The sequence below is a fragment of the Hyla sarda genome, chromosome 1 (genome assembly GCF_029499605.1).
Source record: "Hyla sarda isolate aHylSar1 chromosome 1, aHylSar1.hap1, whole genome shotgun sequence".
Classification (NCBI taxonomy): Eukaryota; Metazoa; Chordata; class Amphibia; order Anura; family Hylidae; genus Hyla; species Hyla sarda.
The window spans coordinates 110,973,319-110,991,866 of record NC_079189.1 but is presented as its reverse complement, the minus strand read 5'-3'; the positions used below and the strand labels follow the sequence as shown (position 1 = coordinate 110,991,866).

Here is an 18,548-nt window from a genome sequence, read left to right as displayed (position 1 = left end):
ATCCTCTGTTCTATAGACATTCCCCAATATAAATTCTGCCTCTTTAACAGTAATAAAAAAAACACCCTCAACTACCAAGTCCACAAGATTTTAAGATTTTTCTTAAAAGCCAGGGTAGGGTCACTCGGCAAGGGTCTATATGTTACACCATCAAGGACAACAATAGCTCGACAGAGAGGTTTTTTGGATTATGTGCCTGGATAGCAAGTATCCGAAAGGTCTGCTCAAACGACAAGATGTTATCTTACATTACTGAGGATACCTGCAATCAATTGAAATAAAACCAACATACATCTTTACTGTATTCTTTTCCCCCCTCCAGACTGAAGTTTTTCCTTATCTGCTTTTTCTTTTTCCCCTTTTTCTTCCTTTTTTCTTGTCTATACTGGGGCTCAATTTGAATCTTATAAATTTAGTTTATTATATCTATTTGTGATTAACCCAGTGCTTGCCAAGGACGTTTTCCCTCATAAGAGTTATTGCCGGTTAGATGCCTTTCGCATTGTGCCACTACATAATATAATAGTAAGATTAGTTAAACGAAGAAACAATATTTATATACAAAAAAATGATATGGTCTTTGTTTGGTTGTGGCACAGGGCGGAATGTTCATCTTTTCTATTTTTTATATCAGAGGTTTTTATATAGTTCACATTTGGTGTAAATATTTAAATTGTGTTCAGTCAGACAAACATCAATGGAATTTAACCTTTCTGACATTTAACCTGTGTTTGTAATGGAATTTCCTGAATGGGAGGAGGCATGTCTCATTAAGGTGAATTAATTAGCACCTGTTACCCTGATAGCCTCCCCTATATCGGCTATCCAACAGCATGAACCTTGTGCCAGTATGACTAAGACCACTTAGACGGTCGAAATGCGTCACTGCTCTTCGTTTTACCTGTGTACTGCCGTGTTAGAATAAAGAATCTCTGCATTTGAGCTTTCGCTGCGCTGGACATTTCTTCCTTTTTTCCAATAACTGTTATCCCATGAGGAATACATTTATTTACCAAACATACAGGCCAGATCTTACCATATTTCAACATTAAATAAACTGGTCAGTCATACAATAGATAATAATTTACCTGTTGTTAAGAACAGAGGGTTGAAAAAGGAGAAGCTGAAAAGTTTTCTACCATTGATCACAAATGGATCATTAGGATTGTTCAATGAATCCACATTCACACTGAAGGATGTACTTAGAACAATGTCCATGCTGTAGCTTCCAAAGATGCTGAAATTACAAAATGAAGATATAACAGGCTGAGCTAAGTGATACCGCAACCTCATGTGTTCACATCTACTAAAGTGCGATACACTAGAAAAGGAGCTAAAAGCCAGCAGGACTGTAATAACCTTCCATGCCATAGCAAAAGGTAGTGATTTAAACAAATTGGTAATGCCAGGACCATTTCCATAACTCAAGAGTACCATCTTGAGTAACACTATTGGACGAAAGTTTCAATGACAGGTTCCCTTTCATGACCCTTGTCAATGTGTTTGTAAGGAGGGTGCAGGAAAAAGATACAGTAACTGCATATGCCAATACTATATGTTTTGGATCCCTTTAGTAAATCAGCTATATTAAAAGGCATGATTAGCTACAATAAAACAATCTACCCAAAGACATAGTAACAGGCGGGCTCTAGTTTAGAGTAAATAGTAATAAAGACATGTACTTACTTTTTCATGTCTACAAATTCTTTGTTATCAACTTTCTTTTGAATATTCTTCACTAAAAGGTCTCCATACTGTTTTATTATTGGGAACATCTATAAGGATGACGAGATATTTTTAGCCAACTTTTGTTATACCAATTTGTCATGTGTAGCATATAAATTAGTCAAATATCTTTGCATGTGTAATATGGGGGGGGGGGCAGTAAGTAAGGTAGGTAGTGCAAAACCTTGTGCAAAGGAAGAGTGGAGCAGCTGCCTATAGCAACCAATCATATTGCTGCTTTCATCTTTATAAAGACCTCTGAAAAATGAATGTTGGAATCTGGTTGCTATGGGTTCACTGCACTTTTCTTATGTGCCAGGTTTGATAAATCTCCCCCTATATGTTGGTAAAAACTACCATATACTAGTGCTATGTAAGCAGGAAGCAACCGAGTTGTTGTATCTCAAATACAAGATGGAGTAACATGTTAGTAAACAAGGAATATGAATTGTCTATCACATTTTATGACATCACTCAGTTGCTACAATGATAAATAATGTCATATCCTATTTTTATGGTAATAGTTACAGTAGTGGAAAGACCTCTGTAAGAAATGTTAAAGAATGTCACCTCAAGCATAAAATTATTCAGTTTATTACTTTTTGATGAAAACAAATGTGTTTGTATACATATTTATAATGGGAGAGATTTATAAAAACGTGTAGAGGAAAAGTTGATCAGTTGCCCATAGCAACCAATTAGATTCCTCTTTTCATTTTTGAGAGGCCCTTTCAAAAATGAAATAAGTGATCTGATTGGTTTCTATGGAAAAATGGGCAACTTTTCCTCTGCACAGGTTTGGTAAATCTCCCCTTATATGTCTATATATTTTACCTGCTTTAGTTTACCACTGGTGAATGTTGGTGATAACACGGTGCGTATCCTCTTCCATTGCTCATCAGTAGCAGTTGACACTGCAGACTTCAGAGGTCCATTAAGGCCAAAATTCTAAAAGTAAGAAAAGATATAATTAAAACATAGAAAACAATAGAAATAGCCAAAAGCAAAAGAAAATAGGATTTGATTAGAGGACTTACCCGTCTGTTTGTAAATATAGTGTAGCATTCCTTAACTAGAATGAATTTAATGATTGCTGGGTCCATAATCGCAAGAACTGGCTGCCTCCCATCATAGAATCTAGTACAGAAAATAGGGATGCTCAGATATAGAGCAAAGACAACAACTATAGGCACATGCTAAATGCTTCAATTCCCCAAGTAAAAGTAGAACCGACTGTCATATTAAAATAAATCAACACTAAGATGATTATCTGATCCCTTCTAATACAGTGAAACCTCTGTGAGAGGACCACCAAAATTGCATTGAAAAGTTGTCTTATGGGGAGTGATCTTCCTAAAGATAACTTGTAAGCATAATATATGCTAAACAGAAAATTTGTCATATGAAATCTGGTGGTCTAGGGTGGTCTTTTCAAACAGGTTGTCTTTTGAAGAGGTTTCATTCTAGCAAATCAGCTCAAAAACATCTGAGCCCAATCTGAGTAGTTATTATATATTTATATAAATGACTATAATTCTAAAATGTTTTCTCCTGAGCCTTCAATAAATATAATGACTTGTTACAAATCTTTGGATCCAAATCATATAAGTATCATATATCATATATCAATAGCCTGAATTTATCCAAAGAATCTCATCATTTTAGGTTAATAAATATAACTTTGTATAAAGCTAAACAGTTTATTACAAAATTCAAAACAAGGGTAGGGTCACACGTGACGTATTTTGCTGCATATCTTCTGCAACTGATTTTGCTACCCATTGACTTCAACAGATAGGAAAATATGCAGCAGCAAATATGCAGTAAAATATGGCATGTGCGACCCTACCCTAAAAGCAACAATCTTACATATACTAATAAACACAAATAACATTGAACTGTGTAATTGTACCGAACAATCTGTGAAACCCCATATAGGGCTAAACAGTGGCTGAGACGCAGTATTGATCTCTGAAAACTGGATCTTGGCACTCAGCCTGAGAGCAGAGGACTGAGACATGGATCGCCGGACAACCGGACCAACGCACTCAGTCTGGAGGAGATTCAGAAACTCAGTCACCTTTAAGAAAGCAGATGATACACATAATTCACCTTACTATCTAGCTTTATTACAAATTTAAAGCCCTTTATTTCAACAGTTGTCCTTTTATTACAGTGATCTGGCTTTATGTCCTGTAGTCAGTGCTTCAATCTATTTCCCAAGTATTAATTTTGATTTTTAAATATTTGTTTATTGAGATCTACTGTGTCACCAAAGAAAATGAAAAAGTTCAATTAACTTCATTATCATGATAATTGGATATATCACCTAAATGACAAATCAAAACCATTTTAGCCATAGACTACAACTTTGGTCTAGTTTTTTTTCAAAACAGACAAAAACAATAAGGCAGATATTTGCATGTAATGTTGATACCCTGGGATTTTCATGCTGTGGACATTTGTTTGTTTATACAGATTAGCACAGAATATGGTGAAATATGGGAAAATATTGTGGCCTGTTTGGCCATGCCTCCGGACAAAGCGAATGCAGATTGTGTGTTTTGCATTCACTTTGTCTGTTGGTGGTCCAATTTTTTTAAAATTAAATATAGCTTTGTGAACAGATTTTATATTTTTCTTTTTCTGTTTTTGCAGTCCAGTCAGGTGCAGAATTACTAAACAGTTCCTTGTTTAAATAGTGGTTCTGGTGCTGTTATAGATCTGAGATACTTTATGTGTTGTTACTGCTAGACTGTTTTCCAGTCCACAGCTCCTCTAAACCCCCCCCCCCCCTGCTTGATTGACGGGCCATGTCATCGCCCCCTGCTCCGTCTGACCAATGAGCAGAGCGATGACGTGGCCCATCAAGCAAGCCGAGGGGATGTCGCTGCCGGCCGAAGAACGGAGTAGGTAAGAGGAGCTCCCCGCCCAGGGGACTACTTATGGCCGTGGTGGTGACTAGTTTATAAGTTCATATCCTCACCGTCCCCGCAGGAAGGAGTGTCCCCCAGTGATGGTGAGGATAAAGATTTTATCCTATATAATACTTTGCCTAGCGCTATATAGAGTAAAATCTGATGATTGATTATCGTTAAAAATTAAATTTAGTCATCAGTAAACTTATATCAGCAGATTGTATTTTTGAACTTACCCCCATATTTTTCCATATTTTTTGAAACATTCCATGTCGAATTGAAATAGTCCCTTTAAATAAATAAAAAAGTGCTTTACTAACAATTTGATCTTCAAGCAATTTATCAGGAGTTTTAATTATGAAAAGTGCTAAAACCTTTAAATATACAGTTCCAAGGACCACCCAGATACCTTAAACTATTCATATAATAATGTCCTTAGTTTGGTTATTTGTGAAAAAATAAAGAAGAAATCTTTGTGGTATGGGCTACTGGCCAACTTTCACTCTGCACAGGTTTTAATAAATCTCTCCCAATGTTTAGTTGGAGGAGGATGCAACAGTGGGCAACTCAAGGACCCCTCCCCCCTCTAGTTGAATTCCTGGACACGCTCCTACATGTCAACTCTCACTACTAGTAAGAACCAATGTCCTACATCAGCGCTCATTTAAATAGCCTTTTGCTGGCTTGACCACTGTGTGGAGAAGGCCACATAATTGATTACTGGATCAATGTTGAGTCCCTTTGCTGTCATCAGTCGTTGGCCACACATCCCCTATTACATTGGAGGAGGGGCTGCTGATGAGCGTTATTTATTAGCAGGTCAAAATGATGATGCTCGTTCATTGGCTGATTGATGGCCCTATTACATAGGGCAATACAGTGGTCCCTCAACATATGATATTAATTGGTTCCAGGAGAACCATCATATGTTGAAACCATCATATGTCGAGTACATATGTCTATGTAAAAATGGTAATTGGTTCTGGGGCCTCGGAACCATTGTATGTTGAATACATATCTCTATGGGAAACTGCTAATTGGTTCTGGGATGACCATTGTATGTGGAGTGTATGGGGAGTGTTTAACAAACCAGGGTGCCTCCAGCTGTTGCACAACTACAACTCCCAGCATGCATGTACAGCCATTGACTGTCTGGGCATGCTGAGAGTTATAGTTTTGCAACAGCTGGAGGCACACTGATAGGAAAACATTGATGTATGGGGTGTATAGTGTGTCTATGTATTGTATGTGATGTGTGACATCGCATACAGTACTGTACAGTTCTTTAAATACCTTCAGGGGAGACAGAATGTCCTCCATTACGATCCTGCCGACTACAGCTCTATAGGAAAGGAAGGGGAGCAGCTCATTGGATGCCTGCAGCATGATGCTGCAGGCTATTGGCTATGGCTGCTCTGGGGGGGGCGGGGCTTAGACAGAGCTCACAGTGGAAGCCTGTATGAGTTAGCAGGACAGCATGTGAGTAACAGGAGGCAGAACGGGGCACACGGGGCACATTAAACAACTATCTGTCAGTTACTGAAGTTGTCAGCGCTGTCAGATAGCTGTTTGTATGATGGCCCCGACACACAGCAGCATCATATGTCGAGGCTGCCTTCAACATACAATGGGCTCTGAGAGGCCATCATATGTTGAAATGATCATATGTCGAGGCCATCATAAGTCGAGGGGTCACTGTATAAGCTTGTTCATTTGATAATCTCCATGTAATAGGACCTAAGCATACAGCCCGACTGCAGATCAGACCTTGCAGGATAGTTTAGATATCTCTAACATTACAGTGACCCAGGCATCCCTATGGGAAAACATATTAGCTTTCTGAATGGAGATATGCAGGATGACTAATGGCTATTGACAATGATATTCATCTGCATGAAGGAGCTGCACATGTCCAAGCTATGTATAGGAAGATAGAAAAAGAGAGAACATGCACAACATTGTGCCGCACAATGTCATTCATTGTATCTTTATAATAAATAAAATATGTAACATGAAGATATATAAGGGATTAAAACAGATGATGCATTCAATTTGATGACGTTATACTCACATTTTTGTTTTGAAGAAAAGTTCCAATAAATGGTAGGGGCTTAGGGCCAGGTATTCCATATTTTTTAAAAACTCTGTATGGCCAGATCCCATAACTGTAAAGAAAAGAGGTAAAATTGTAAATATTTAAGGAAAGATTTCTATTAAAATCAATTTTGGTTTCAAAATAATATGGCTCTCTACCAGTTCAAAAAACATTCTCTAACAGGCCATGTATACAGGTTACCACTACAGCCAATCACTGGTCTCAATGGTCACATGCCATACATGCTAGTGTCACCAGTGAGGTCAGCAATTGGCTGCACTATCTATTAGCCACTAGCACTCAAGATTCCCCGATGATTTCCACCGGCAAATGGACTTTCTGTTGCCTAAAGCGGCAACTCCAGTGCCAGCTGCAATGATTGAACCACCGTCTCTTGGCACCGCACATCCTATGAGAGTATGGAGCAGTAATTGTTCATTGATACCATCTCTCATATCATTGTGGAAACATAGAATTTTTCCCATTGGTGCTGCAGCCGAACATAAAGAGAATAAAGTACATATGATGAAATCCTATTCATGAAAGGGTTGTGTATTAGAGAATCTTTACAACTGTATAGGGAAACAGAACCACACAGTATAATAATAATAGACCAGGAGCTGTGCCTCCTCTGCAGCGAGTGCTTTTTAAAGAGGTCAGCTGATTTCTAGAAATTATTTTAGGTGAAATGCCAAATATTTGGGAATTTTAAATGCTTGCAGAAACTGCTGGACAATTGTATACAAAATGTATCTAGATATAAACAATGTAAAACTGAGTCATGTGGTGTGTGAACCAAACAATCTCAACCTAAAAGTTAATAATGAATTTGATGCCTATTTATACTACGTTAGTATCTTGTTATAGTTCAGTAAGTAAGTCTTGCTAGTAAGAATGATTATATATCCACATTGTACCCCCTTATATCTACTTTAATAACGTGAGTGGATAAATGATGATTATTTAACACAGCACATCTGTAACATACTCTTTGTTTAGGTTAACTTCCCTACAGCTTTACTAGGGGGCCTCAGCTGCCGGCGAAGGGAGTGTTTGTATATATACATGTTTTCCATGGATGAGGAGTGTACACTACAATTCTTCCCTTATTATACAGCTGAAAGTACAAAGGCAAAAACATTTTAGAAGAAGGGTGAGAGAAAGCTTACTAAGCGAGAAGTGCCAGCAGTATGATGAGCAGGATCCATGTTTCTTTGGAGAAGTCTGGGATGAGAAACATGCTTAATCTTTCTTAGATGTTGACTCTTCTGTTTCTTCTTCTTCTTGATGGTTCCCTGCACTTCTGTCTTTCTGCACTCGGGCAGTTGTTTATATACTGTTCCCTTCCCTGTAGTGACGCTGCTCTTGGGGAGAGATCATATAGCTGAGAACACTGCTGTCCAAAGGCCAAGGACATATTTACATGTCAGCCAAGGTACGCTTTCTCTTTTCTTACAGCAAGATAATAAAATAGACCACGGCACCACTTTTTTTGCCAAAATGATGGAAAGCTACAGCTACACCAAACAGAAAACACAACATTTCAGCAGAAAAGAATTGCCTTTATTAAGTGCATAATACAGAGTGACAAATGTGTTCATTTTATAATCCACCTTTTTGTACCTTTTATAATCCTCCCCTATAAACAAATGTGCATCAACGGATGTATAGTTATATATTGTATCCACAGGAAAAGGGATAAGTGTCTGATCAGGGGAGGACCGACCGCTGGAACCCCTGTATCTCTAAAATGGCCCCAAAACATCCTTGTGCACGGAGTGCTGTGTTGACATGTCCCCTTCATGCATTCTCACATAGAGAGATATGCCAGCGCTGTTCACTTGTATCTCCAACACTCCTATAGCGAATGCATGGTGCACGGGAGAGGGGGGGAGCACTCAACCCTACGCTCTGTGAACAGGAAGGTTTAGACACCCTTCTGGAGATCCCAGTAGTCGGGCCCCCCTACCATCATACACTTTTTCCCTCTCCACAAGCTATCAAATGCTGGAGTTACCCTTTAATTTCTGTGCTGTAAGCTGCAGCACCTATCCTGTTGAAAGAGGGCTGTCATTACGAAATGCTATGGTCACAAGGGGATAGATGTTTAGCTAGGAGATACTGTACGTGTCAAAATAACATCCACATGTATTTGACTTTCACTACATTATTGTATTATGAGGTGAACGTGAAATCCCGCCTGGACTCTCCCTCTGCAATGGCGGCAGCCATGCTTCACAATCGGGCGCATGTGGAGGCGCATGAGCAACCGCATCAGCGGGACCTGGTTGCAGCACCCCCGCTGCTCTTACCTGACCCCACTGACGGAATTGAGGTACCGTCTCTGATCCCCTGCTCTCCTTCCTGGCCTGCTGTAGAACCCCTGCACTCCAGAGCCCTCAGTTGTGCTTCCAGTCTCCCAGCTGTCATTAGGGAGCCAGCAGTGGAGGCTTCCACCATGCCTCCTATCAGCATGTCTCTCAGGGGAGCTGCAGATCCAGTGACCCCCTATCCCCTCCCTGGAAGCATCCCTGCAGGCTTCTTTCACTCAGCTGCAGTCGGAAATAGCACAAACCAATTAGACTATGGCAGCTATCAGAAGTGATGTCCATTCGTTGTAGCAGGGCCACTCAGCTCACTCCGCTTCTATTGATGATTTGCAGCAAGAAAACGCAAGCCTGTGGGCCAAAATTGATGATCTAGAGAACTGCTCCAGATGCAATAATCTATGCATTGTGTGGTTCTCTGAACAGGTGAAATCCCTGGACTTTTGTGAAGTGGAACAGTCTGAGGCTCTGGGATTAGCTCATTACTGCAGGGTGGAAAGGGTCCACCGCTTGGGACCTGACAGAGGTCCTGCCGATTCCAACATGCCCCCTCTCAGTCTTCTCAGCGCAACAAACCTCACCAGGTCATCTTTAAACTCTTGGATTACAACGATAGGCAGGCCCTTTTGCAAGCATTCCGGAGGTGCTCCTCTCCCCTGATACTTTGTGGCTGCCAGGTCCTGCTTTTCAAAGATTTCTCGGTGCCGGTGGCGAGATGTGGTAGGGCGTTTAGCGCAATTTGCACAGAACTGTTCCAGTAAAAGTGGAAATTCTAGCTCTTATACCCGGCTGTGCTGAGTGTATATCATGAAGATGGCTCGTCCTCTTTCCTCTTCACCAGTCCGTCTGCTGTGGAGGTGGCACTTCACAGTCCAGAAAGAACTGACTGTCACCAGGGGAGCCCTCGCTTCACTCAGGATGATCCTCAAGTGCTTTCTCCGGGACTTTCCCGATCCTGGGCGGCCGTGCTGTCCTTTGAGGGACTTGAGCCTGCATTTTTGTCTCCTATGACTGCTCGCCAGGACATGACTCCCCCTGTGGGCGGGTAGCCCTATGGCATTCCTCTCTACCTCTGGAGATGGGGCAGCTGTGACCATGGACGGTTGACCTTCCTCTTGCTGCTGTGAGACATTTTCCTGCTTCCCACCGGTGGTGCCTTATTTTCTTGTACTCTGGAACTGGGGTTTTCTGGGTGGAAGGGGGGGTCTATGGGCCTGGTTGCCCATAGACCCCCCCCCCCCCCCCCGGTTCCTGGTCTCTCTCTCTGTTCCTGTGTTGCTCTAACACTGTTCTGTAGGGGCATGGTATGTCTGTGTGGTGGGCTGGGAAGATCTATTATGACAGCCACCATGCCCGCTCCCATAGGCTTGCATTGAGGGGGCGGAGCGTGAAATCACACAGGACAGAGCCGTGATGTCACAATATTCCGGCCCCGTGATTCATCAGACCCAGAGTAATGTTCACTTCGGAGGCTGATGATAGCGGGGTGCTTCATGAAAGATTGCGGGGGTCCCCAGCAGCAGGACCCCCGCGATCAGGCATTTTATCCCCTATCCTTTGGATAGTTACAGGTCTGTGAGAGCCAGAAATCTTGCTTGTTTGTAGGTGACCAAATACTTATTTTACCGAGGAATTTACCATTTAATTCATTATTAAATGTAATTTCCTGTATTCTTTCCCCCCATTATGTCTCTCATAGTTGAGTTATACCTATGATGAAAATTACAGGCCTCTCTCATCTTTGTAAGTGGGAGAACTTGCACAATTGGTGGCTGATTAAATAAAAATTTTCCCCCCACTGTACATTGTATAGCAAGAATTTACAGTAAAAAAAAGGCATTTTTATAGATTGCTGCTTTAAATGTAACCCCTTGCTGGGCTGATTGCTATGTGCCAGCCTGGCAAGGTAAAAATTTACTAGTAAACATATGGAGAAGGAAAAATGTCGGCACTGCCGCACTCACGGTACTGCTGGAGTATACTGGATCACTGCACCGTCAGGTCCAAATGCCACTAATCCGGTGCTCAGTCCGCCATAAGCATAAGCGTAGGTAACTTGAACAGCACGGAACAGCAAGAAGTTTTATTCGGGATCGTGGACCAGCGATCCCGAATAAAACTTCTTGCTGTTCCATGAGTGCCGTCTGCGATTTCTTCTTTCAAAAAATTTACTAGTGCTGCCAGAGGATTACTTACCACCCTGGCTCCTGCTCTGTCTGGTGTAGCTCTGCCTCTAGTGATGACATCATTAGAGCAGAAGCTACAGCCAGTAGAAAGGGTGGTAAGCTTTTCTTTTCTTCTCGTTTCAGATATGTGCATGCAGTGGATTATGTCTTATTTTGTGGACTACATTGATGATTTTGTTTTAATTTAAATAAAATGATTAACAGGGGATTGTGTGGGAGTATTTATTTATTTTTTTCCTCAACGTGTCGTGTTTTTTTTAATAGACTGAGTTCATTAATAAGCCGGTGTAATGAAGAAAACTGTGTCCAAATAGCCGAATGTGACTACAGTGATTGGCTGAGCAGCACACACCCTCCGCACACACAAACACAGTTCTCTTCTTTACAGTTAGACACAGTTTTCTCCATCCCTGCTTCCTCTTATTCCATTCCCACCAACCGCTCGCTCTCTTACAGCAGAACAGGGACACAGTTTCTCCACACATCTCCCAGACGCTTAGACAAACTGTGGAGCACAGCCATAAGAGCGCTCCACAACCTTTCTCCCACCCGCCCGCGCCCCAGCATGTCTTCATTTCAAGGGCATGCTGGGAGTTTTAGTCTTGCAACAGCTAGGTGGGTGGGAGAAAGGCTGTGGAGTGCCCTTTTGGCTGCGCTCCACAGTCTGTCTAAGCAACGGTAGCGGGGATGGAGTGACAGGGAGCGAGAATGCAAACTGTGTTCCTGATCAGAAAAATGTGTCCCCGTCCTGCGGTGAGAGAGCAAGGGGGTATGGGGGATGGAGAAATCTGTGTCCCACTGTTAAGAAGAAAACTGTGTACATTCAGCTACAGGGATACTGTTTTCTTCATTACATCGTGGCTTAGCATTAGCCCCAAAAACAGCTAGCGCTAACCCTTCAATTATTACCCCAGTAACCACAGCCACAGGGTAACTATGAAGAGCCTGAAGAGAAGGGCCAATAACAATGGTACTCACCCACCATGATAACGTCAGGCTGTTGCTGCTTGGTTGGCATCTGGCTGAGAATGAAAATATGGAGAACCCCACGTGTTTTTTCTTCTTTCTTTCTTTCTTTATGAAAATAAACCTGAATTAATCACAAAGGTTTTCAATGGGGTTGATTCTTCCACAACAGACCCAGCAAGCTTTGAGTACAAGGTACACAATTCAAAGCAGGAAAAGGATCTTCCTTGACTTGTTGCCACAAAGTTGGAATTATACAATCAAAATGTCTTTGTATGCTGTAACATTAACCCTTAAGGACGCAGCCCATTTTGACCTTAAGGACGCAGCCATTTTTTTGCAAATCTGACCACTGTCACTTTAAGCATTAATAACTCTGGGATGCTTTAACTTATGACTTTGATTCTGAGATTGTGTTTTTGTGACATATTCTACTTTATCTTAGTGGTAAATTTTACTTGCATCATTTCTTGGTGAAAAAATCCCAAATTTTATGAAAAATTTGAAAATTTTGCATTTTTCAAACTTTGAAGCTCTCTGCTTGTAAGGAAAGTGGACATTCCAAATAAATTATATGTTGATTCACATATACAATATGTCTAGTTTGTGTTTGCATCATAAAGTTGACATGTTTTAACTTTTTTTGAAGACAAGGCTTTTTAGTTTAGCAGCAATTTTCCAATTTTCCATGAAAATTTCAAAAGCGGAATTTTTCAGGGACCAGTTCAGTTTCAAAGTGAATTTGAGGGTCTTTATGTTAGAAATAATATTTTAAAATGACATTCAGAAAGTTTGTTAACCCTTTAGGTGTTTCACAGGAATAGCAGCAAGGTGGAGGAGAAAATTCAAAATCTATTTTTACACTAACATGTTCTTGTAGACCCATTTTCTTCATTTTACAAGGGATAATAGGTAAAAATTATTTTGGAGAGCGCATTTTGCTGAAATGGTTGTTGTGGGGGCATGTCTCATTTAGGAAGCCCCCATGGTGCCATAACAGGAAAAAAAAACACATGGCACACTATTTTGGAAACTACACCCCTCAAGGAACATAACAAGAGGTATAGTGAGCCTTAACACACCCCACAAGCCCAATGGCGCTCCTTCTCTTCTGAGCCCTGTAGTGCACCCACAGAGCACTTTACATCCACATATGGGGTATTTCCATACTCAGAAAAAATGGTGTTACAAATTTAGTTTTTTGTTTTCTCCTATTACTATTGTGAAAATACAAACTTTGGGGTAACACCAGCATTCTAGTGAAAAAAAAATCTGATTTTTCATTTTCACGTCCAACTTTAAGGCTCACTATGTCCCTTGTTACATTCCGTGAGGGGTGAAGTTTCCAAAATGGGGTCACATGTGCATGATTTTTTTTTGCGTTTATGTCAGAACCGCTGTAACTATCAGCCACCCCTGTGCAAATCCCCAATTTAGACCTCAAATGTACATAGTGCGCTCTCACTCCTGAGCCTTGTTGGGCGCCCGCAGATCACTTTACACCCACATATGGGGTATTTCCGTACTCAGGAGAAATTATGTTACAAATTTTGGGGGTCTTTTTTTCCTTGAAAATTATTTTTTTATACACTAACAGGCTGGTGTAGACCCCAACTTTTCCTTTTCTTAAGGGATAAAAGGAGGGGGGCGTGGCTTGATCGCCGGGCTGAATGGCTGTGTGAGTGCTGAGCTCCTGCCGGGACACTGGGACTAATAGCATTATTTCCCTGCAAGCGACTTTTCTTTCATCCCTGTGGGCTGCCCCACCACCATGACGACCCCGGGTAGGAAAAGAGGCCACAAAAAGGGGGGTTTTCAGACCCCTACTAGCTACTTTGCTCCGGGAGAGTCGGCCCGAAGATGGATCCAAGATGGCGCTGACGCGCATTCTGAGAGGGACACAGCGGGAAAGAACAGGCAGAAGCAGCGGGGCGCAACAAAAGATCCGGAGGTCCTTAAAAGCCCTTACCAGCCTCTACCCTCCACCAGAGTTAATCAACCACTTTCTTTTGACATGCCGCAACACTGGAGCTCTCCACCACTTACCCGCCAGGAAGCATGCAGATGGTCGGATGAAGCGAAAGAGGCCGGAGCTCCGGCTGAGGAGTCCTCTCTTCCTTGCAACTCGTGGGACGCTGCCGCGGCTGCTGAAGCCCAAGCTTCTCCACAGGTTAGTCCGCAGAAACAGAGACCCCGACTGGCTGCCCCAGAAGGGGGTCTGGAGACTAACACTGAAGCCTTGCAGCCTGCAGAGCATGATGTATTCTCCTCTCTTAAGACTAGTGACGCTGCAGTTTCTGATACCAAGCTTAAAGAAATGCTGCAAGCGCTGTGCAACTCCCTACAAGTGGACTTTAGCAAGCTGTTAAACCCGCTCCAGAACTCCACTACTATACTGGAGCAAAAAATGTTGCATACAGAGTCTAAACTGACTTCCTTTGCTTCAGCCCATAATGAATTACAAGATGCACATAATGCCCTAGATGAGAAGGTGGATTCCCTGCATGCAAAGCTGGTTGACTCAGAGGATCGAAACAGGCGTAATAATGTGAAGTTTAGAGGCATCCCTGAAAATGTCCCAGGCTCTCAACTGGTTAAATATGTTAAACAACTCACCAAACGCCTGCTACCCCACCTAGAGGAGTATGAGTATAGCATTGACAGAGCTCACAGAGTTGCAAAACCGCATTCTCTCCCTGATGAACTGCCAAGAGATGTCCTAGCCAGATTCACGTTCTTCATAGCCAAAGATCAGTTGCTCCAATATTCCCGCAGACACCCAGTGCTCCCAGAACCCTATGAGGAGGTTAAGATGTTTGCGGACCTCTCCGCTGCTACGTTGCAAGCTAGACGCAGCTTTGGTCCTCTGACTGAGACTCTCCGAAATCTGGGGGTTCCCTATAGGTGGGGATTCCCAGCTAAGATTTTGCTTAATAGAGAGGGGAAGGTTCATGTCTTGCCAAATGCTACTTTGGGACTGTCCATTTTACGAGACTGGGGTATGCTGCATGACTATGAGGTTCCTCCGACTACACAGCCCGGCTCTCCTACGGATAAAGAACCTGAGTGACTGTTGTGACTTTTGGTCTTCTTGTTATACATTGATCACCATTATGTGCCTTTAATAGAAGTCCCGGTGTAGAGGCATATGATGTATCCCTTGACCACTTTTTGACTTTTACTTGCGCACACCCCCAAGTACGGTGTTTATACTACTCTTATCAACGTTTTTCATATCCTGTTATTTACCTTGTTTGAATTTTCTTACCTATATTGTTTTTCGGTGCTATAGTTGTACTGTGGCGCTTTTACGTACTGCTGATCCAATTAATAGTGTTTGCTCTGAACTAACATTTCTTCTTCTATTGTCTTAGTTGAAGCAACTGTGTGACATCCCCGTCTGTGGCTCCTTGAGTCAAGTTGGGTTTTTAATCTCTACCTTTGTCCGCCCAGTGGGTGTCGACTCCATCTCTGGAACAAGGTCAGTGTTTGAAATCCTTGTCTATATCTCTCCATGGTCAGTCAGGTTTTTATCCTATCCCTGTTATTAGTCATTAGCTTTCCTCTCAGTCCAGCCAGAATGAGTCTTAGCTTATTATCACTTAATGTCACTGGACTTAATAGCCCTCAAAAGAGACACTTCATGTGGCTCGAGGTGGAAAGGAGAGATGCCTTGGTAGTGTGTCTTCAGGAGACCCATGTGTCCTCTGTGAATCCCCCTACCCTACGCCACAGGAGGTTTCCGACTATAATATGCTCCTCTCTAGAGAAAAAAAAAGGGGTGTCCTGGTTGCGTTCAGAGATGACTTGGTAGTGTCGATTTCTCGCCAAATAGTAGACCCCCAAAGTCGATATATTATTCTAGTCTGCCAGGTGAACAATGTTCCCTATACAATTGTCAATCTCTATGCTCCAAATGTCAGACAGGGTCGCTTCCTGAATAAGGTTTTTAAACTAGTGACTAGTGACTCAGGGTGGGAGAGGTGATTGTCTGTGGGGACTTCAATTCAGTGCCCAACCCCACTTTGGATTTATCTAATGTGGAGAGCAAACGCCACTTTTATTTAAGTGACACTCTTAAACATAATGACTACTTTGACACATGGCGAATACTCCATGCGTCGGAACGTCACTTCACATACTATTCCCCCCATTTCCGAACGTACTCGAGAATAGACTTAATTCTAGTATCTAGAGGCCTGATAGATAAACTTGATAAATCTGAGATTGGAGCGCTGACGTGGTCCGATCACGCACCGACAATGCTATCCCTCACAGATGCTAGCCCCCAGCACAGCGACTTTGTCTGAAGAGCAAACTCTCATATATTGGCGCATTCCCAGCATAGCAAGACCATAGGTGAGGCTCTTGTGGAGTACTTCCGCCTCAATCAAACCGCTGACGTGTCTCCTACCACCCTATGGCTGGCTCATAAGTCGGTCATTAGGGGGGATTTCATCCGCCTTGGCTCCACCCTCAAAAAACAAAGGGCGAGAGACCTACAGGAGGCACTGGATGCAGTCGCTGTGCTGGAATCGCTACATAAATCTAATCCTCAGCCTGATACATTCTCAAGATTGTTAACAACCCGCACGAAACTCTGACAACTACTTCTCCACCAATTTGAAAAAGATGTATGTAAATCCAAGTTTAGGTTCTACACTCAAGATAATAAACCAGGCTCCTTCTTAGCCAAGAGACTTAAACCCTCTGCAGCAAAGAGCAGAATAACGGCCTTAGTCCACCCAACTTCCCACAAAACGGTTCTTGCACCAAGGGACATAGCTAATGCATTCATTGACTATTATAAAAACCTATATAATCTACAACATGATGCCCAGACACCCCAGCCGACTCAAGCCTCCATTGACTCTTTCCTGCAATATGTTCGCCTCCCTAAACTTTCTGATTCTGCCTTGCAATCTCTCAATACTCTAAAAATGCTTTCAAAACCAACTTTCCCCCTCTTGCTACCTCACTCGCAGCGTCTTTCCTCTCCTTCTCTAAAAAACTTACTTCCTGGCTGGGTCGGCTAGCAGCCTTCAAAATGATGCTCTTCCCCAAACTGCTTTACCTGTTTAGGACTCTCCCTGTTGCCATTCCAAAGTCCTTCTTTACATCTGTTAATAGAGATATTTACCACTATGTATGGGCAAGTAAAAAGCCAAGAGTGCTGCGTAGATTGATGTCAACTCATCCAGATGCAGGAGGTCTTGGCTTCCCTGAAATAGAAGATTACCATAAAGCTTGCATATTAGATCAACTACAATATTGGTGGTCGGGGAACTCAGATAAATACTGGATAGATATAGAGAATGAATGTTCCTACCCTCTCTCCCTCAGAACCCGTCTTATAGTCCAAGCTTGTACATGTGCTCCATCCCTACCTCCCACGTCTCTGACCCCCATTAATATATCGGACAAACTGTGGAGACACTTTTTAGCTCAACTGCTCCCTAAAAGAGTATGCCTACCAAAACACATCCCTATCGATTTCCTAACACATTGTATCCCTGATCTGTCCTTACAAATGTGGCAGGAGAAAGGTGTAAGGTTCATTGGAGATTTGATGGATCCCTATGATACTATACATTTCCCCTTTGTAAAAGATAAATTTGATCTTCCCAACACGGACTTCTACAAATGTCTGCAAATTAGGAGCCTCTTTAATGACAGACTCGGTAGGAGTGTGCTTCTTCCCCCAAAGATACTGGCTTTCTTCCAGGGTCCTTCACCCTCTTAGAGAGGAATCAGGGTCTTTTATAACCTGCTTAGTGGAAGGACGGAGATCTCAAAGCTCCCCTATATGATCAAATGGGAACGAGACTTGGGAGAGGAGTTCCTTCCCGAACAATGGCTGAGCGCCCTTAGACACACAAAAACAATGTTCCGCTCCACGTCCCATAGAGAAACAGTCCTTAAGTCTGTATTTCGATGGTACTTTACTCCCTCTAGACTAAATCGAATGAATCCCGAGTGTTCTAAATTCTGTTGGCGTGGATGTGGCCAGGAGGGGATGCTGCTATACATTTTATAGGGGTGCCCAAAACTTTTTCCAGCCTGGAATGGAGTTACTCTTCTCCTACAGAGATTCCTGGGCCCAGGATTTGTATTGAAACCGAGCTAAGCTATTCTCCTTTTGAACTTGGATCAAATTCCTACACACTCTCGCATGCTCACTGCACATATATTGATGTCAACTAAACTCTTGATAGCTAGACAGTGGAGAACTGCTGTTTTGCCTGACCTTATGGAACTGATTAATATGGTAAACTTAACTTGTGGGTACGATAGAATGTAAGTATTAGCCCATTCGCAATACAAATGGTTC

At 42.3% G+C, this 18,548-nt stretch overlaps 1 protein-coding gene and 1 long non-coding RNA gene across 6 annotated transcripts in view; one reads left to right on the top strand and one right to left on the bottom strand.

Moving 5' to 3' along the window:
- Positions 1-18,548, bottom strand: part of LOC130357578 (cytochrome P450 3A12-like) — a 131,577-nt gene that overhangs the window by 18,926 nt on the left and 94,103 nt on the right. The window contains exons 3-10 of one of the 5 annotated variants that reach the window (XM_056560289.1): positions 12,230-12,341; positions 7,908-8,097; positions 6,715-6,808; positions 4,880-4,932; positions 2,763-2,862; positions 2,560-2,673; positions 1,687-1,775; positions 1,089-1,237 (exon numbers count right to left, since the gene is read on the bottom strand). In XM_056560289.1, coding sequence (XP_056416264.1) covers positions 1,089-1,237; positions 1,687-1,775; positions 2,560-2,673; positions 2,763-2,862; positions 4,880-4,932; positions 6,715-6,808; positions 7,908-7,978 — 670 coding nt within the window. In that variant the 5' untranslated portion in view covers positions 7,979-8,097; positions 12,230-12,341. Of the gene's footprint in view, positions 1-1,088; positions 1,238-1,686; positions 1,776-2,559; positions 2,674-2,762; positions 2,863-3,637; positions 3,806-4,879; positions 4,933-6,714; positions 6,809-7,907; positions 8,098-12,229; positions 12,342-18,548 lie in introns of all 5 variants that reach the window. The other 4 variants (XM_056560311.1, XM_056560299.1, XM_056560305.1 and 1 more) reach the window with 4 other exon arrangements.
- LOC130357655 (uncharacterized) overlaps positions 1-18,548 on the top strand; it is a 129,426-nt gene that overhangs the window by 91,106 nt on the left and 19,772 nt on the right. Inside the window, exon 5 of the long non-coding RNA XR_008889212.1 lies at positions 8,093-8,173. This is a non-coding gene — a long non-coding RNA (uncharacterized LOC130357655). The remainder of the gene's footprint in view (positions 1-8,092; positions 8,174-18,548) is intronic.